Raw genomic sequence first — 16,329 nt, forward strand, 5'->3', positions numbered from 1 at the left:
TTCACATAAATATTTGTGATACAAATGCATTATGCATATTTTAATTACATATTTCAAAATCCTCGTAATACAAAGCATATTCTAATACGTAGTATTTCACAATTCACATGACATATCAATAACTGACCACAGCCATTTCACTTATCAGTAGTATAAATTAAATAATTTATCACTAATTTATGCGTGTTCATTAATGCTCATTTCCTAAAACGTTTGCGGCGATTGCTTCTGGTTTCTTAGCAAAATGATTTCTGTAGAGCGTGTAAGCCATGCCTATAGTGAGAGCTCCGACGGCAGTGCCCTGTGCTATCACACGGAACTGCATGAGGAACACGCTGGTGCTCATTGCTCCACGATTTTTGTACGCGTAACCTCCATATCCCACAGCAGCGGCGAGACCAGCTAATCCTGTAAGTAAAGATTAAAAATCTATTTAGTTAAGAAACGTACCGGAAATCAAACTCCAACCTAGGGTTTACGCTCATGTTTACAGCATCAGAAATAGTGCACCCTCATCATCATGCATCATCTAAGAATAGATTATAATTTTATTATAATAGGTATAAGTATCTTACTCGTAACTCGTAAGTAACGGGCTTAATACTGTGCTTAGTGCTTGGCACCGACTTCAAACCTATTTAATAAATAGCACATCTAAATAATATGTAGTACTTAATTAATAATATCAAATGTTTTTTATTTTTTACTTTTCCGTTTTTGAAGTCTGTTGTTTTTAACGTAGTTATTTTTATTTAATACTTTTTAGTGTATTTTTCAACACGAATCAAACTCGATAAAGTTGAGTCAATATATAACCGAGTTCCTATGGCCACCTTCCGATTCCATCATCAAATCAGCTCTATGTCATGATAATGTTTCATCGCTATCCAATTTACATATTAACCTATACAAAATTTCAGCTCAATCGGTTACCGGGAAGTGAATCAAAGTTACTTGCTACATTTCAATTAAGTCATCGAGATCAGACAAAAATGCTCATAAAATAAAAACTAGCGGGCCTATCCGAATAATTTTATGGGACCAATTCGACACCATTCCGCATCAAACAAAAAAAGAAACACGTAAATCGGTTCAGAAACCTCGGAGTAATCGGTGTACATACATAAAAAAAAACATACAGGCCGAATTGTTAACCTCCTCCTTTTTTGAAGTCGGTTAATTACATATCTGTATCGTAATAAATTAAACAGCAGATGAGCGATACGTACCAATTACCATAAAAGGTGACTCTTTGGATTTTCTTGCCAATCGTTCCTTGTGAGTTTCTTCTCTGTAGTCGAAGTCTGGTCGTTCAAGGGCCATTGTGGATTCTGTAAATTCATAACTAATATCAGTGCAACTCTCTTTTATATGCATACATATGTATATCGGTAAAGCTATATACAGTTTACACGGTACAACATAATATTTATTATATTCTCTTGTCTATCTTTGTTGGTCCTAGGTAACTCCTAATTCGTAAAAAATATATTGCACGCCTCATAAGCGAAGCGTTGAGGTGGGTACTACTGTCACTTCGCGCAAAACATCTGATTTTTCAAACTTAAAATGTCTTTATGTATCATACATTGCACTTGTAAGATAATACATACACACACATATTAAGAAAAAACACTATTTTTAACGTTCATGATATTTTTGATGTCATTTTTGTTATTTAAACTAGTTAAAAAACAGTTTAAAAAAGTTCTGTCTTGGACGTCCGTGTGTCTGTATGTGCGGATCCTTTTTCTTGTTAACACGATAGCGACCGAAATACTTTACTAATCGAGTCTTTTTTTTTCTCTTACGCTTGAGTATGCTCAGGAATAGAACCCTTTCATTTTTCAGGGTCTGATTCGATGTGGTTTAATTGTTATTAAATAAACAAAAATAATAATTAATAAATATTTATTAAAAAAAAATTATGAGGCGTGCAATTTTGGATTTTCCAAATTATACTTACCTATTAGATCGATCTTGGACGGCTAAATCGATTTAAAAAACCGCGTCAAATTACTACCTAACTAAATAAAGTTCTGTAACGAGCGCGCAATGAAGAAAATAAAACATAGGTACACAATGAATTATTATGAAAGCATCGTTAACCGTTGAATTTTATGTTTATAGTTTGCTATGTAGGTATGTACTCAAATGACAATATCCATATTAATTATTATACGTAAACGTATGTATCGACTAGTTACAGTGAAATCCATTACATATATTATTTTAAATACGAAAATAACTGTCTTTAAATCTGTTTGTCTGTTTCTTCTTCGCGCCTAAACGTCTGAACCGAGGATAAAAGGACAAAAGCGGGGAAGTACGCGTCTTTGACTACGCGGACGCAGCTGCGGCTGAAAAGCTGGTTATAATTATTATAAATAACCTATGTTCAGTGTTATTGATAAATGAGGGCGTTTGAAGCTATGTATACCTAAATTATAAAACAGATTGAGATTACGCTATAAGCTATAAAAATAACTGCGTTAAAAACAACCGACTTCAAAAACGGAAAAGAAATAAATAAAAAATATTTGATATTATGTATTAATTAGTTACTACATATTATTTAGATGTGCTATTTACTAAAAAGCTTTGATGTCGGTGCACGGGCTTAATACTAAGTGTTAAGTGTTTGGCACCGACCGACTTCAAACCTATTTAGTAATTTATAGCATATCTAAATAATATGTAGTAATTAATAATATCAAATTTTTTATATTTATTACTTTTCCGTTTTTGAAGTCGGTTGTTTTTAACGCAGTTATTTTTATTTAATACTTTTTAGTATATTTTTCAACACGAATCAAACGAGCCCAATATCGATAAAAATATATTACTGAGTTCCTATGGCCACCTTCCGATTCCATCATCAAATCAGCTCTATGTCATGATCATGTTTCATCGCTATCCAAATTATATACGTATACAAAATTTCAACTCAATCGGTTACCGGTAAGTGAATCAAAGTTACTTGCTACATTTCAATTTTTTATGGGACCAATTCGACACCATCCCGCATCGAACAAAAAAAGAATCACATTGACAAAAAATATAGAATATCTACCTAACTTTAGACTTTAATCAGATATCAAATGATATACAACACATAATATCTTATAGAGTGTAGTTATCAGTTATCTGTTTCATTCAGGCGTACAATTTGAAATATTGTAGATTCCTTTGATACCTAACTACTAATGTAGGTACCTAGTACCTACATAGACAGTGGGATCTTCCAGATTTAGACTAGAGAATCACGTTTTATAGTACTTAAATAGTTAGATAGGTTTTTATCATCTTAATACATATATATAAATCTCGTGTCACAATGTTTGTCCTCAATGAACTCCTAAACCACTTAACCGATTATAATAAAATTCGCACACCATGTGTAGTTCGATCCAACTTGAGAGATAGGATAGTTTAAACATGTAGGTACCACGGGCGAAGCCGGGGCGGACCGCTAGTGTTTTTATAAAAACGTGTTGTAACAGATATGATAAGTCATTAGTGTATATGGAATAGGAAAGCTAACGATCTGGATCCGGCTCCGGTTCATAAAGATCAATAAGTAATCGGGAATTACCTAATAAAGATTAGGTACACTTTTACTAATACGAAAATACCTACCTATATAGTACTTAACACATTGCGACCGTCTAGACTTTTAGAAGTAGTTACGGTACCTAAGGTACTACATAGTTATCTACAGAAAGACTTGATTAGGTAGGTAGCTACTAGATAATTTTTAAGTGGTGACGCGGCTGACAATACTCGCAACTGGGATTTAACAATGATACAGGTAACAGGAAGTTCACTTATAAAAATTAAATTACCACTGTTGGAACCATGAACACCTATAGTTCTGCATTTTTTTAAATAAATTTTTTAATTATTCTTTTAATAACGATCAGTAAAAATATTTAAAAAATTACACTAATCAAAATTAATATCTTACCTATAAACAGAAGTCAAGGTTAAAAACAATAGAAAAACACGGGCTGACGTCACTATATCAATTCCAATATAGATTAATTATTTGTATTACGCAACACGTCTACAACACACGGTTATCAGCAGAGGACTGTGAAATTTGAACGGTGAAGTGTATACTAAACAGTAAAATGAAAACCGGCCTCTGCAAACTTATTCCTGGCAAATTGCGAATGACGACTGTACCGAGGGAAGCCCACTCCGCATTGTTACAACAGATGAGGAAAATGAGTTGATAAATGTTCTCAGTGGGATGCCAATAAAGTTTAAATTGGCTTAATTCTTCTTCTATGCTTCAAAATTATTTTTTTATAAAGTACTTATAATAATTTTCATAAGTTTTCAAATTTAGCTATTTCTTAATTTAACTGAAGAACTGTACTTCTAATAGGTAAGTACAGTTCTTCAGTTAAATATAGTTATAATTAATTATGTTTTGGAAATTCCTTATATATGTACCTATATTTTTTACGGATTTTAACATTGACAACGTTTCCTGAAAAGTGGTCGAAACATGGAGATAAATAAATTGTGTTTAAATTCCGTTAAAAATATTTAATATCTAGAACCTTAATTAAAGGTACGATGATGAACAACTAATTATGATTGGAATAAGTAAAGAAAAATAAGTAAGATAAAAAGTAAAAACTGTTTTTTACCGAAATTCTTGGGTGGGATAATATTAGGCAACATGCTTTTTAACCGTGGTTTAAAAAACCCTGTCGATTAGGTACACCTTAATTTTCGATATTACATATAGGATATTTTTTCGATACAATACTATAATATCCGAGGTACAAACTATTTATATGACGATGTTCGTCATCTTCACTCTGCGTTTGAGGAAAATTAATTAACGATGACTCATGCAGACGATGCAATACGATATACTATGGCGTCATTATTGTTGCGTTATTTTCATGACTGGTGTCTTCATTTACCGCAATATATTTGATGTTGTGTACCTTTGATAACTGAGATCCAGTCCATAGAAAATTAATGTAGAACGATTACACTTCACGCAATCTTAATATATATAAATCTCGTGTCACAATGTTTGTCCTCAATGGACTCCTAAACCACTTAACCGATTATAATAAAATTCGCACACCATGTGCAGTTGGATCCAACTTGAGAGATAGGATAGTTTTAACATGTAGGTACCTCGGGCGAAGCCGGGGCGGACCGCTAGTATATTATATAATATGTCGTAACTTTAATCAATTTATAAACATAAACACATATAATAATTAAGTAACTAAATGTTATGGTCTCCTTCGAAACCTTCCTCAGATTACTTTCTCGCTGTCAGTAGTAATTTAGTATTGTGCAATTGTTTGTGTTTGGTAAACCGTAAACTAGTAGGAATGTCAATGAATAGTAAAATAAGTTCATATTAATCATGGGAATAGAACGATACCAATACAGTAGTACAGCAGAATTGAATATTGTTTACCTTTTGCTTATACTTTTATACTCTTTTGGTGCCATGCTTTGGAACTTTAGATGACTTTAAATCCTTATTTTAAGAAGTAGGTAGGTACTAGAAGTATGAAGTATGCTGTAATATTATTGAGGAAGAGTGTAACTCGTGTCATCGTTATGTTATGATTTTTGTGTCTGGCGTTTGGAGCACTTGATTAAGGGTAACAATTAACATATTAACTATATTGTAGTGATACTTTTTACTATATAATGTGGAATATTTCTTAAAATTAAATAAATTATTGCGACGATGCAGACGGTACGAAGCCCGCCGCTATAGTTGTAAAAGTAGAATTTGAAGAATCGAGTTTAAACTTGAAGCTGAATAAGATAAACTATTATAATAGTTTTCTAAGATTTCACGAGTCAGTTCCCAGCTTTAAGTATTAACATTATCAAATAGAATGATAAGATAACGCTAACCAGAAGGGAAGTATTTTGCTATTTGCTAATGTATAAATATGTATCACGGCTATATACATATACGTATCCCTTCAGAGGTCGTGTTTTTTTATTGAAAATATCTCTTAATTCAATGATTTATTCACATCTTTATTAGTTATATACCATTTTTGTTATTTATTACCTATGTCGTAAATATGTAAGTAATACATATTTTATTGGTTTGGAGACGTAGTTAACTACTTACTTATATTCTAAAACTTTTAATCACTGATTTTTTGCCTTTTATAAATTGGTTGGTTATACAACTGTCTCACATAATGATAAAGCTTACGGTCATTAATCATTATTGAACATATACGTACTTATATAGGTAATTAAAACTTCACTATAAAAAGGCTAAATTTATTTGAAGTAGGTAACCAGTATTAGCAACTAATGATACAAAATCACAGATAATTGGCTTTACCATACATTATAATACAGAACAATTAAAAAGGTACATATCAGGTCTTAAAATGTAACATTTTTATATACCTACCTATTTGTTGTATGAATCATTAAAATATAGTTTATGTACCTAATAAGAGTCCACACTACCTCCACTAAATTTGTTAAAGTTGCCATTTTTATAATTAGCACCAACAAAAAATTATTTATCGCCATTAATTATTGGTTTTACCGTTTACGTTAAACAATAAAGTTGCCTAAATACTAGTGGAAGTAAAAATCGCGGCAACAATCGAATCCTTATAAATAAACAGTTAAAACAGATTAAAAGCAGTCCATTGAAAAGTTACATTTGGGGTCACGTTTTTAGAGGACGCAATTTTATTTTTGTGTTGTGTAGGGGGGGTCAGTGTGAAGCTAAAACCAAGTCTCCACCCTTGTCCCAGGGCCAGAGGCGGCTCGTGACAAAATTTTATGGGTGTTCACTTGAAATAAAACACTGAAAATACATGGTGTAAAGCAGTACATTTATCAAAAAAATTACTTATAAAGGAAATACGGTCTTTCTTTTTGGTGTGCAAAAATATCTATAACTTAAAGCGACAAGACATTCGTAAATGTCTGTTGTTGCTTTCATCACAACCACACAACCACGGTGTTTTCACATAATATTGTTCGGATTTAAACACACGCGTATATATGTTTTCGTTTTTGTCGTACATTTTTGCGTAAGGTCAAGTTCAGGCCGTGGCAGTCCCTTAGCTTTCAATTCAAGCCGAATTTGTAACGTTTTAACACACTTTTAAATGAACGCCACATTATAATTGTTCATTTTCACACTCACAAGTAATACTGATAACTACAGACTATTTCAACACGTATCTTATGATTTTAATTAGAAAATTTCCGAATTTGCATTCGCGCGCGTGCATTGAAGTTGACTCGAGAGTCGAGTGTTTACTGTTTGTTTTTAAATTAGAGAGTGGCAACGTCGCGCGCAATCGCTGTCCTGTGTACGGGCGCCCAGGCGCGGCGGTAAAAACGAAACGGCAACGTTTGCGGGAGCGGCGCTCCGAATTTTGCTATTTTTCCATAGAAAATCTTCTGTTTCACGCGCGCAGGGCACTGGCAAACCCTCTCTTTCACTCCTATTGGATTTCGTATTAGGAAATGTACTAAATATTTTTTCATTGGAGCGCAATCGTGAGCGCTCCGCTTCGCGCGTTACTGTATAATACAGTAGGTATTATTCAGGTGTATGGAATGATGGAATGATGGATATATTCATTGGTATTGACAGTAGTTTTTTACGATTACGATTGATTTTAAATAGTAATAATTAATATTAATAATGAAATAAAGAGTATGATTTTATTATAATTATTTATGGGAGTTCACTGCACCAGCGCTCCTTAGGGCGAGCCGCCTCTGCCCAGGGCCACTATCTTGAAAATAGCGGCTGATTAAATTTACTAAATTTAATCAGCCGCTATTTTCAAGATTTCAAAAGATTAATTTAGATTAAATTACTTCTTACTATTACTTTTACTCTAAAAAAAGCAAGGTTGGCCTAAAAAATGTAACATTTCAATGGACTAAAGTAATTTAGCAATAAATTCAACAAAACGAAACAAAAGACGGATGAGTGTAGGTACTTAATTTTATACGCCTTTAAAAATATAATGAGCAATAATTTGTACAAAGAGATATGTATGAGGGGTCATATCCATAAACAAATCAAATCAAGGAAGAGAGAGTCAAAAATGAGTTAGCACAATATTAGAAACGTTGTTACTATTGTTTACAATAAAAACTTTCAGTGTTTACTATTGAAATGTTTGAATTGATGAGGAATTAATAGATGACCCCTTTCCAGCACAAATTTTATAAAATAATTGCCATTGCAATAGTAAGTAATGGTAGAATTTATATAGGTTGACTATAATGAGCTATAAAAAAAACTTTTTTTATTAAAACCTGTATATTTTTATCTACAGAATTAAGTATTAACAAATGGTTATAATTTATAAACTATTAAAATAATAGACGATTAAAATTAAAAAAATGTTGTGTGGTTTTATGAAACCACGGTAAAAGTGAAACTGTTCGATCGGTTCCGAACACTGCTTTGTGTAGCGCATGTCGCGTGACGGTCGGCTGCCGAGTAGGTATACCGGATATATATATATCGGCAGCCGCGATACACGCGACATGCGCTACACAGACCAAAAAGTTTGAGACGATGTAATAAAAGTTTCACTTTAAAAATAACAAAGATCGCACAATCGGTGGCTTTTAGTATTCTTTTACAGTTCAATAATTTTGGAAGTTTTTCCAAATATTATCATAATTTTATTAAATATTTTTTTTATCCAATTATATAATGGAATGCAGTTAAAATTTCTTAAATATTGATAACGTTACTGATAAATTTGTAAAGGTTAATTCAACGAAATAATATATTAAAATTTAAAACCAAATGAAAACTGCTTTAGAAACACTCATTAATTTAAGGCATCAACTCACTTATTCTAAGTAGAGGGATAAATATCAATGTACATTGGAGAGTAAATAAATATTTTGCATATAAAATAACCTTCTCTACTTTACCCATTCTTTAAACTTCAATATTATCATAAGAATGAGATAACAATCTTTGATAATGTTTCCTTTCATTCTTGTATAATCACTGATGTGTAATTTTCTTCTATCTCTAGGGTCAGCTCACACCAAGACATAGTACGACACGACGTGATATAGTTTGCAAGCAGAATGGACCTTGATTTCCATTGAAGAAGGTATGGATTTGTAAATCGAAATACACTGGGTAATGTTTCGAGCAATGCAGTGGAAACATTTTTACATGTACAAAAAGACACTTCGGCCTATACCGGGTGCAATCGTTAAGTGCGCACAGGCAATTATTCCGTAACTATTACAGATATCCAATCATTTTAAAATGATATCGAAACCTAATGAATAAAATGACAATAATAACTTTTAAAAAAATAAAACAGAATAACCATGAAACAATGAATATTTCAAGGTCCTTCGAGTCGCCTTCACGCCGTTTTGTTAACAATTTGTTCAAGCATCCGTGCGTCTTGTCCGTCGCGTTATATTCCTGTGTGAACTGACCCTTATCGTGTCTCACTGGTATTGGCTCGGAGCGCTGGATGAGACCTTCTCTAGTTTCTCAAAGTGTTTCCTGGCATTACGTATATTGATGAGTGTGGCCTCTGACGGTATCTTCGGGTCGGACATTTCGACCATAACGTACGTGTTACTCGTGAAGCCATCTATGAAGGCTGCGAACACGCTGTTCCTTACCTGTATGGATTTTTATCACTTTATTTCAATGTAATTAATTGTAGTATATTTTTAAATAAATTATATTTTCAATGAAATTTGTTTTATTGGAATATTTTTTGTTCTGTTTTTGAATCAAGACTATTCAAACTGCCTCTGAAAGATGTGATTTCAATATCTTAAAAATAAAGGAAATAAAAAGAGTTAATTATTTTGTATTCATGAATAATACTCAAACTCTTGGAAAAGCTAGAAACTAATGTTTGTACTTGATCTTATAGCATTATATAACAATATGATAGCATAAAGCTGTTCTATTTCATTTAATTTGGACCAAAGACTAGAATCAGTATTAATTGTATCATGAATCTTGCGTAAACTTACCTCCATGCTCTGAAATTGGGCTGCAAGTTTAGAGCAAGAAAGTTTGAACTGTTTCACAATATTGGAGACTTTCTCAAAACGGTGAGCATCGCGGTGCGGGCGCCGCTGACAGTGGGATACTACGAGGAAAGTCGCGCGCTCAAACAGGAGTACCTGAAAAATTTTACTATTTTGTCTGTATAACACTGAGGGACAAACAATACTGTGTTGATCGACATTTTTGAAATTAAGCTGACTCCTAGTCAATTATTATATTTAAAACAATAAGCAACATACCATTGCTTACAATATAAAATTAGAATTATTATAATATTTGTAAATGAAAAATAAGCTTAATATTCATTGAGAACTTTTAAATTAACTTAATTCATAACACCATAGTTGAACTATTTTTTGGATTGGGTTTTCTTAAAAATATATAAAAGCAAAAATCCTACCTCATCAGCATCAACAATGTCTGCAAACTGCTTCAATGAAGATTCTAGAGCCTTTACATTAGGTATTAATTTGTACACTATGCTGGACCATGCTCTGCAAACAACCAAATAAATGTTTTATTTAAAAAAAATACAAAAGTTAATATACATTTGAACAAATAAATTAGATTGAACATAATATAATCAGTGATAATATTTTTAAATATAGATATATAATATTTATTATAATCATATTACATTTATAAGCTCTTTCGTATTGTGTTACATATTAATTATTATGAATGGAGTTTACCTACAAAATTTGGAATATATGATCAATCTAATACTTATTCTATATAAAACAAATCATACTTATAAAGAGTTTCATCCCAGATGCTGGTTCTAAAGCAAGTACACTCAAGTGGTTTAGAGAGCCTTTTCAAGTCTTCCTCTCGAGTTTTGAAGATTTCTTCTCTCCTCTCTTCCGCAACTAGATCCATTTTATGGACCAAGCAGAATATCCTTGCTTCTGGTGAGTTCTGGAAAATTATTTGAAAAAATTGTTTAAATGGAAATGGATGATAACTGTTATGATGTTAATTATTTTATGATATACTAGGATAATTGACTATGGATATTTAATTATTATTAATATGTACATATATAAAATATAAAAAACTTACTTGCAAAATAGCTTCTAAACATGACTGGTAATAGTGCATGTCTTTCTCCATTTCTCTGCTCTCAACATCAAACACATATATCAAGACTTCAACATTCCTGAAGATATTGTCTCTTTGAGAGGCAAAATAGTTCTCCATAAATGCTTCCTGTCCTCCGCAGTCCCATAGATTGAGAACAAGGTTTCCCAGAAACCTTACGTGTGAGTGTTCCACATCAACTATATAGCACAATTAATATAAGTAAATTAAATGAAGTAAGAGATGAATATAAATATGTCTTGCAGGTTTTGATGTCAATTGCAATATACAAATTATAATAAAGTTACAACACTCACTTGTAGCTCCCAAACGTCTTGTATCTCTTGCTATATAGTTGGCAAATATAATAGACCTCATACTGGTTTTACCAGAACCACTTTTGCCCATCAATAATACCTGTAAGTTTTAGATAAATTGGTATAAGTAAAAAAGGGGCTAATTTAGACAAAAATAAACATACTGTTTAACTTCTTAGCTTCAAAATATGTTGAATTGTTGAGTCTTTAAAGGATCCAAAAGAAAAATTGATGTAAAATATTTTATTAGAAAAAAGATCCACTAATAAAAATAACAATTTCAAACATACCTTCTTCTTCATGTTGACTATTTATTTGATGAAAATCTAATAGGTACCCCAGGAAAGCTTATGATAATGTAACGAAATGAGAAAAGTTTCGACTTCGAGCCTTTGTTACGATAAATAAAAAAATAATTTTAAAGCGACGTAGTTAGTGAAAAAATAAAATGTAGGCGTTTTCAAGAAGCGTATTTATTCCTTATTCATTTAAATACAAAAAAAATAAGCATATAACACGATTATCACTAGTAGTCAGTGGTGTATGTCGTAAATAAAATTAAAGCTTGATTAAAGCAGACACAGTGAGTAGTAAACTGTCAAGTAAAGTGATTTGTGAATATGTATGTCAATTACTGTCAATGTCAACTGTCTTGTATCAAAACCATCAAAACAAGTATCAAAATAAATCTATGGGAGTATTCAGAGAGAAAGCTTGAAACTTATAAGCGCTTATCGGCGCTTGTCATGTTCATATATTTTCCTGCGCGGGTTGACAGCACTGACAGGAAAATATATGAACATGACAAGCGCCGATAAGCGCTTATAAGTTTCAAGCTTTCTTTCTGAATACGCCCTATGAGTAAACAAAACTGAACCATCTCAATCGTGATTTTTCCTTAGCACAGTATGCTTAACATGAGCATTAACTTAAACTGACCATCCGTTCAAAACTTGACATTGGCAGAATCCGTCCTCACTGGGATCGGGAGTTGCCATTTGCTAAAAAGAAGAAGAAGAAGTATCAAAATAATTTAGTTACCATAAAAAATTTTAGCGGAGACTTGCAAGATTGAAAATTGCTTATGAAATTATGAATTATGTACCTATCAGATTTAGATATTAATTACTATTCTATGGGTGCAAGGTAGCTAGAGTGTTAGAATTTTAGGGGAATTTCATTTCATTTCATTCAGGAATTCATTTTTGTTGGAATCGATGTAAAATATTTAAAATGGATTGCTGAGTCTTGCAAATCGCAATACCTACCTATAGTAGGGGAGCCCAGGATGCTAAATGTGGATTTACTCGAGCGTCACGGGAACCTATTAGAATTGGTAGATTAGACCATAGCGAGAAAAAAAGGTCCTATAATGTTTTCACTTTTAGCGGTGGGGAAGGGTTTATTGATTTTTTTAATTTAAAAAAGAAAAAGATTGGCTTGGAAATACTCAAGCGCGTTAGATATTGATATTTTGCATGCTCCAGGACGTCACTGAAAAAAAGTATACGTTAATCTGACGATTTAAGTGGCGATTTAATCGCTATGAAGAAAGGGTAAAAAATTAAAGTAATATTATTCGAGCGCGTCAGATTAATATATGGGGGGGTTAATTACAATATAAGAAGTCCCCATTTCGCTAATCTGACGATTCGAGCTCAACCTTAGGGAATTATGGATTATTCAAATTTTCCAGCGGGGCCCCTGAGCGCACCCACCAACCATAACTGCTCATATTGACTAGAGGTACTAATGAATAGCTAAGGTACCGTCCCTTATAGTAATCTGACGCGCTCGAGTAAATCCCAAAATCCCCCTCTTGGCCTCCCCTACACTTGCAGGCACCTTGCAGGTGATACCTATTACCACAGCCTATTACCTACTACATATATAATTGTTTGTCAAATGTCAATGTCGTTGTCAAAAGCACGATATTTGTAATTTGGAGAATCGCGTGGATTTTTCCAAAATCTAGAAATGTATTCAATATAGTGATAGATATTGATTGTATAAATCTGAAAGGATGGCGCGTCACCGTAATATAAGAAACAGAAGTTATTCTGACGATTACGACTATGAGGATGTGTATGGACATTCAGTTGAAGAGGACTCTTGTTTATCACCAAGTGATGCTGCTCAGTTTCTGTATGATCGTTCTCGAAACCAGCACGCTATATCACAGTTTATAGATTCTCATGATGATATACAAGAGGAGCCGGAAGATGATGACGTCGACAATTCACGGCCTGCTCTCGAGCGTCGGGAATCTATGGACTTGAGGGGCCTTAACTTAACGGAAGATGATGAAGCAAAGCTTATGTCGTGTTTGGATGAACTGCGAAACATTTTAGGTGATACCTTGTCGGAAAATATTCTTATACAAACGGTTTTAAAACATAGATTTGATTATAGTAAAGCACTTGATGAAATATTAAATAATAACAAATCTGCCAATGACTTGACAAACATACAACAACTTACCGATTCCACAAGGCCTAAAGTAGTTGTTGAACCACCAATTGTTATTCCAGTAGTAGATAAAGCTCCACTTTCTATATCTACGGTGGACCAAACACCAAAAGTAATTGCATCAAAAATTGAAAAGACAACACCTATAGTAAAGGGTTTTCAAATTAATGTAGATGGTATTACTAATAGTCGACCTCAGACACCCAGAGACCAGTCTCCTGCGGTGGACAGAATACAGTCTAGAAATGACAATTTAGATGATAGTAAGTCAACCCCAAAAGTTAAAGAAAGTAAAATAGATCCAAATACAAAATTTACCAATGAAAGAGGTTCTGATAAAGAGCATTTGTATATTGTTGTTATTGGGCATGTGGATGCTGGCAAGTCTACATTAATGGGACATTTACTTTGTGAGCTTGGCGAGGTCAGCCAAAGGACTCTACATAAATATGAGCAGGAGAGCAAGAAGATAGGCAAGCAGAGCTTCATGTATGCTTGGGTATTGGATGAAACCGGAGAAGAGAGAGTACGAGGGATAACAATGGACGTCGGAAAGGCTCAGTTTGAAACAAAGACAAAAAAAGTAATTATATTAGATGCACCGGGCCACGCAGACTTTATCCCAAATATGATTACTGGTGCTGGACAAGCAGATGTGGCTTTGTTAGTAGTAGATGCTACTAGAGGAGAATTTGAATCAGGATTTGAACTTGGTGGACAGACCAGGGAGCATGCTCTACTGGTAAGGTCTCTTGGAGTCAATCAGCTAGCTGTTGCTGTCAACAAATTAGACACCACAAACTGGTCTCAAGAGCGCTTTAATGATATTGTTAAAAAATTAAAAGCATTTTTAAAGCAAGCTGGATTTAAAGACTCAGATGTTACTTTTGTGCCATGTTCTGGTCTGACAGGAGAGAATCTTGTTAAAACCCCAACTGAAGGTGAATTAATCAAATGGTATAGTGGTCCCAGCTTGCTCGATGTAATAGATAAGTTTAATGTCCCAGAGAGACCTGTTTCTAGGCCTTTGCGAATGTCCATAAATGATGTATTTAAAGGTACTGGGTCTGGCTTCTGTGTGGCTGGGCGAATAGAAACTGGAATACTGAATAAAGGTGATAAAGTATTGGTGTGTCCGTCAAAAGAGACAGCTGAGGTTAGAAGTCTTGCTATTAATGAGTTTACTACTAATGTATCATTTGCTGGAGATCAAGTTGCTGTGACATTGTCGGGCGTAGAAATGCAAAATGTATCAATTGGTTACATACTGAGTGATCCTGTGAACCAAGTGCCTGTAACAACACGATTTGAAGCCCGGCTTGTAGTCTTCAATGTGAAAGTACCTATTACTAAAGGCTATCCTGTACTATTGCATCACCAGTCACTGGTAGAATCGGCACACATTAGTAAACTCAAAGCACTTTTGAATAAAAGCACTGGAGAATTAATAAAGAAAAAGCCTAGATGTTTAGGAAATAATTCTGTAGCCCTAGTAGAGATTACGGCGTGTAGGCCTATTTGTATGGAGCGATACAAAGATGTGAAGGAGTTAGGAAGAGTAATGTTACGTGTTGCAGGTGTTACAATAGCTGCTGGACTTGTAACCGAGATTTATACAGATTGATCTGATGTTCTGTTCAATATTTATTTGTCAAATACAGTAGAACTCCAATTATCCGAATTAATGGGGACCGGGACCCATTCGGATAATCAAATATTCGGATAATCGGATTAAAAAAAAATATTGCCATTGGAGAGAATAAAAGCTATGTTTTGATATTGCACTATTTTTTTATTGAATTAAATGAAAGAAACATGAAATTTTCACATGTTTTAAATATTTTTGCAATCATTTTTCTTATTTCCTCTAGTGACAACGCATCTTTATCATCATCATCCTCTCTTCTTCTATTCTTGTTAGGGGAAGAATAATAGCGCACTTGAACTTTTTTTGGACAATTTTTTGTGATTCGGATAATCGGCGATTCGGATAGTCGGAGTTCGGATAATTGGAGTTCTACTGTATAGCAGATTTTTCTGGCTTTAAATGTACACACTTTCAGAGGATGGAAATGTAAATTTCATAAGGATTTATATTTATGTACAATATTGTATTGTGCTATACATAATCGTGATAATTATAACATATAAATTATATTTATGGCAATAAATGTTATCTAAGTTTGTGATTTTATTATTTGTATGTATCCTTAGGTCCTACTCCTTTAGGTTCTTCTATGCTCTCCTTTAGGTTTGTGTGTGTGTGCTTTTATTTGTGTTACGGACATAATTACTTTTTAAATTTATTATATAAGATTTTTTTTATAAAATTTCGTATTTCAGAATACGATTTAGCTGCTATCACATTTTACTTTTACGTTTAGATATTATTTT

General features: G+C 33.1%; 3 protein-coding genes across 5 annotated transcripts; 1 reads left to right on the top strand and 2 right to left on the bottom strand.

The window, feature by feature from the left end:
• Positions 1-57: 57 nt before the first annotated feature.
• LOC149489943 (HIG1 domain family member 1A, mitochondrial-like) lies at positions 58-5,327 on the bottom strand. 3 transcript variants are annotated; one of them, XM_089714742.1, is made up of 4 exons: positions 5,195-5,310; positions 4,968-5,027; positions 1,230-1,331; positions 58-408 (listed from the first exon to the last, which is right to left on the bottom strand). In XM_089714742.1, the coding sequence occupies exons 2-4, from the start codon at positions 4,990-4,992 to the stop codon at positions 191-193; spliced, it is 345 nt and encodes a 114-aa protein (XP_089570868.1). In that variant the 5' UTR covers positions 4,993-5,027; positions 5,195-5,310; the 3' UTR covers positions 58-190. The 3 variants fall into 3 exon arrangements, with proteins under 3 accessions (XP_089570868.1, XP_089570870.1, XP_089570869.1); XM_089714744.1 differs by lacking the exon at positions 4,968-5,027 and having other exon boundaries at positions 5,291-5,327; XM_089714743.1 differs by lacking the exons at positions 4,968-5,027; positions 5,195-5,310 and adding an exon at positions 3,968-4,191.
• Positions 5,328-8,605: 3,278 nt separating this feature from the next.
• Positions 8,606-12,057, bottom strand: RagA-B (Ras-related GTP binding A/B). Its single transcript, XM_089714746.1, has 7 exons — positions 11,757-12,057; positions 11,467-11,566; positions 11,132-11,349; positions 10,821-10,987; positions 10,470-10,563; positions 10,033-10,185; positions 8,606-9,669 (listed from the first exon to the last, which is right to left on the bottom strand). Exons 1-7 carry the CDS (start codon positions 11,766-11,768, stop codon positions 9,490-9,492), a joined length of 924 nt encoding a protein of 307 aa, XP_089570872.1. The 5' UTR covers positions 11,769-12,057; the 3' UTR covers positions 8,606-9,489.
• A 1,314-nt stretch (positions 12,058-13,371) lies between these two features.
• HBS1 (translation elongation factor EF-1alpha (GTPase) HBS1) lies at positions 13,372-16,119 on the top strand. The gene is made up of 2 exons (XM_089714745.1): positions 13,372-15,585; positions 15,951-16,119. Exon 1 carries the CDS (start codon positions 13,490-13,492, stop codon positions 15,557-15,559), a length of 2,070 nt encoding a protein of 689 aa, XP_089570871.1. The 5' UTR covers positions 13,372-13,489; the 3' UTR covers positions 15,560-15,585; positions 15,951-16,119.
• The last annotated feature ends 210 nt before the right edge of the window (positions 16,120-16,329 follow it).

This window comes from Colias philodice, chromosome 3, assembly GCF_061535455.1.
Source record: "Colias philodice isolate Cphi_HAF_F1 chromosome 3, ilColPhil1 Martin Lab GWU primary, whole genome shotgun sequence".
NCBI lineage: Eukaryota > Metazoa > Arthropoda > Insecta > Lepidoptera > Pieridae > Colias > Colias philodice.

Coding starts and splice junctions, on each gene's coding strand:
- LOC149489943 (XM_089714742.1), bottom strand. CDS start 4,992: ATGGACTGGATCTCAGTTATCAAAG. Junction 1,332..4,967: donor CTGGATCTCAGTTATCAAAG/GTACACAACATC, acceptor ATGAATTTACAG/AATCCACAATGGCCCTTGAA. Junction 409..1,229: donor GTCACCTTTTATGGTAATTG/GTACGTATCGCT, acceptor CTTTACTTACAG/GATTAGCTGGTCTCGCCGCT.
- RagA-B (XM_089714746.1), bottom strand. Junction 11,350..11,466: donor AAGACGTTTGGGAGCTACAA/GTGAGTGTTGTA, acceptor TGTGCTATATAG/TTGATGTGGAACACTCACAC. Junction 10,988..11,131: donor GTTTAGAAGCTATTTTGCAA/GTAAGTTTTTTA, acceptor ATAATTTTCCAG/AACTCACCAGAAGCAAGGAT.
- HBS1 (XM_089714745.1), top strand. CDS start 13,490: ATGGCGCGTCACCGTAATATAAGAAACAGAAGTTATTCTGACGATTAC.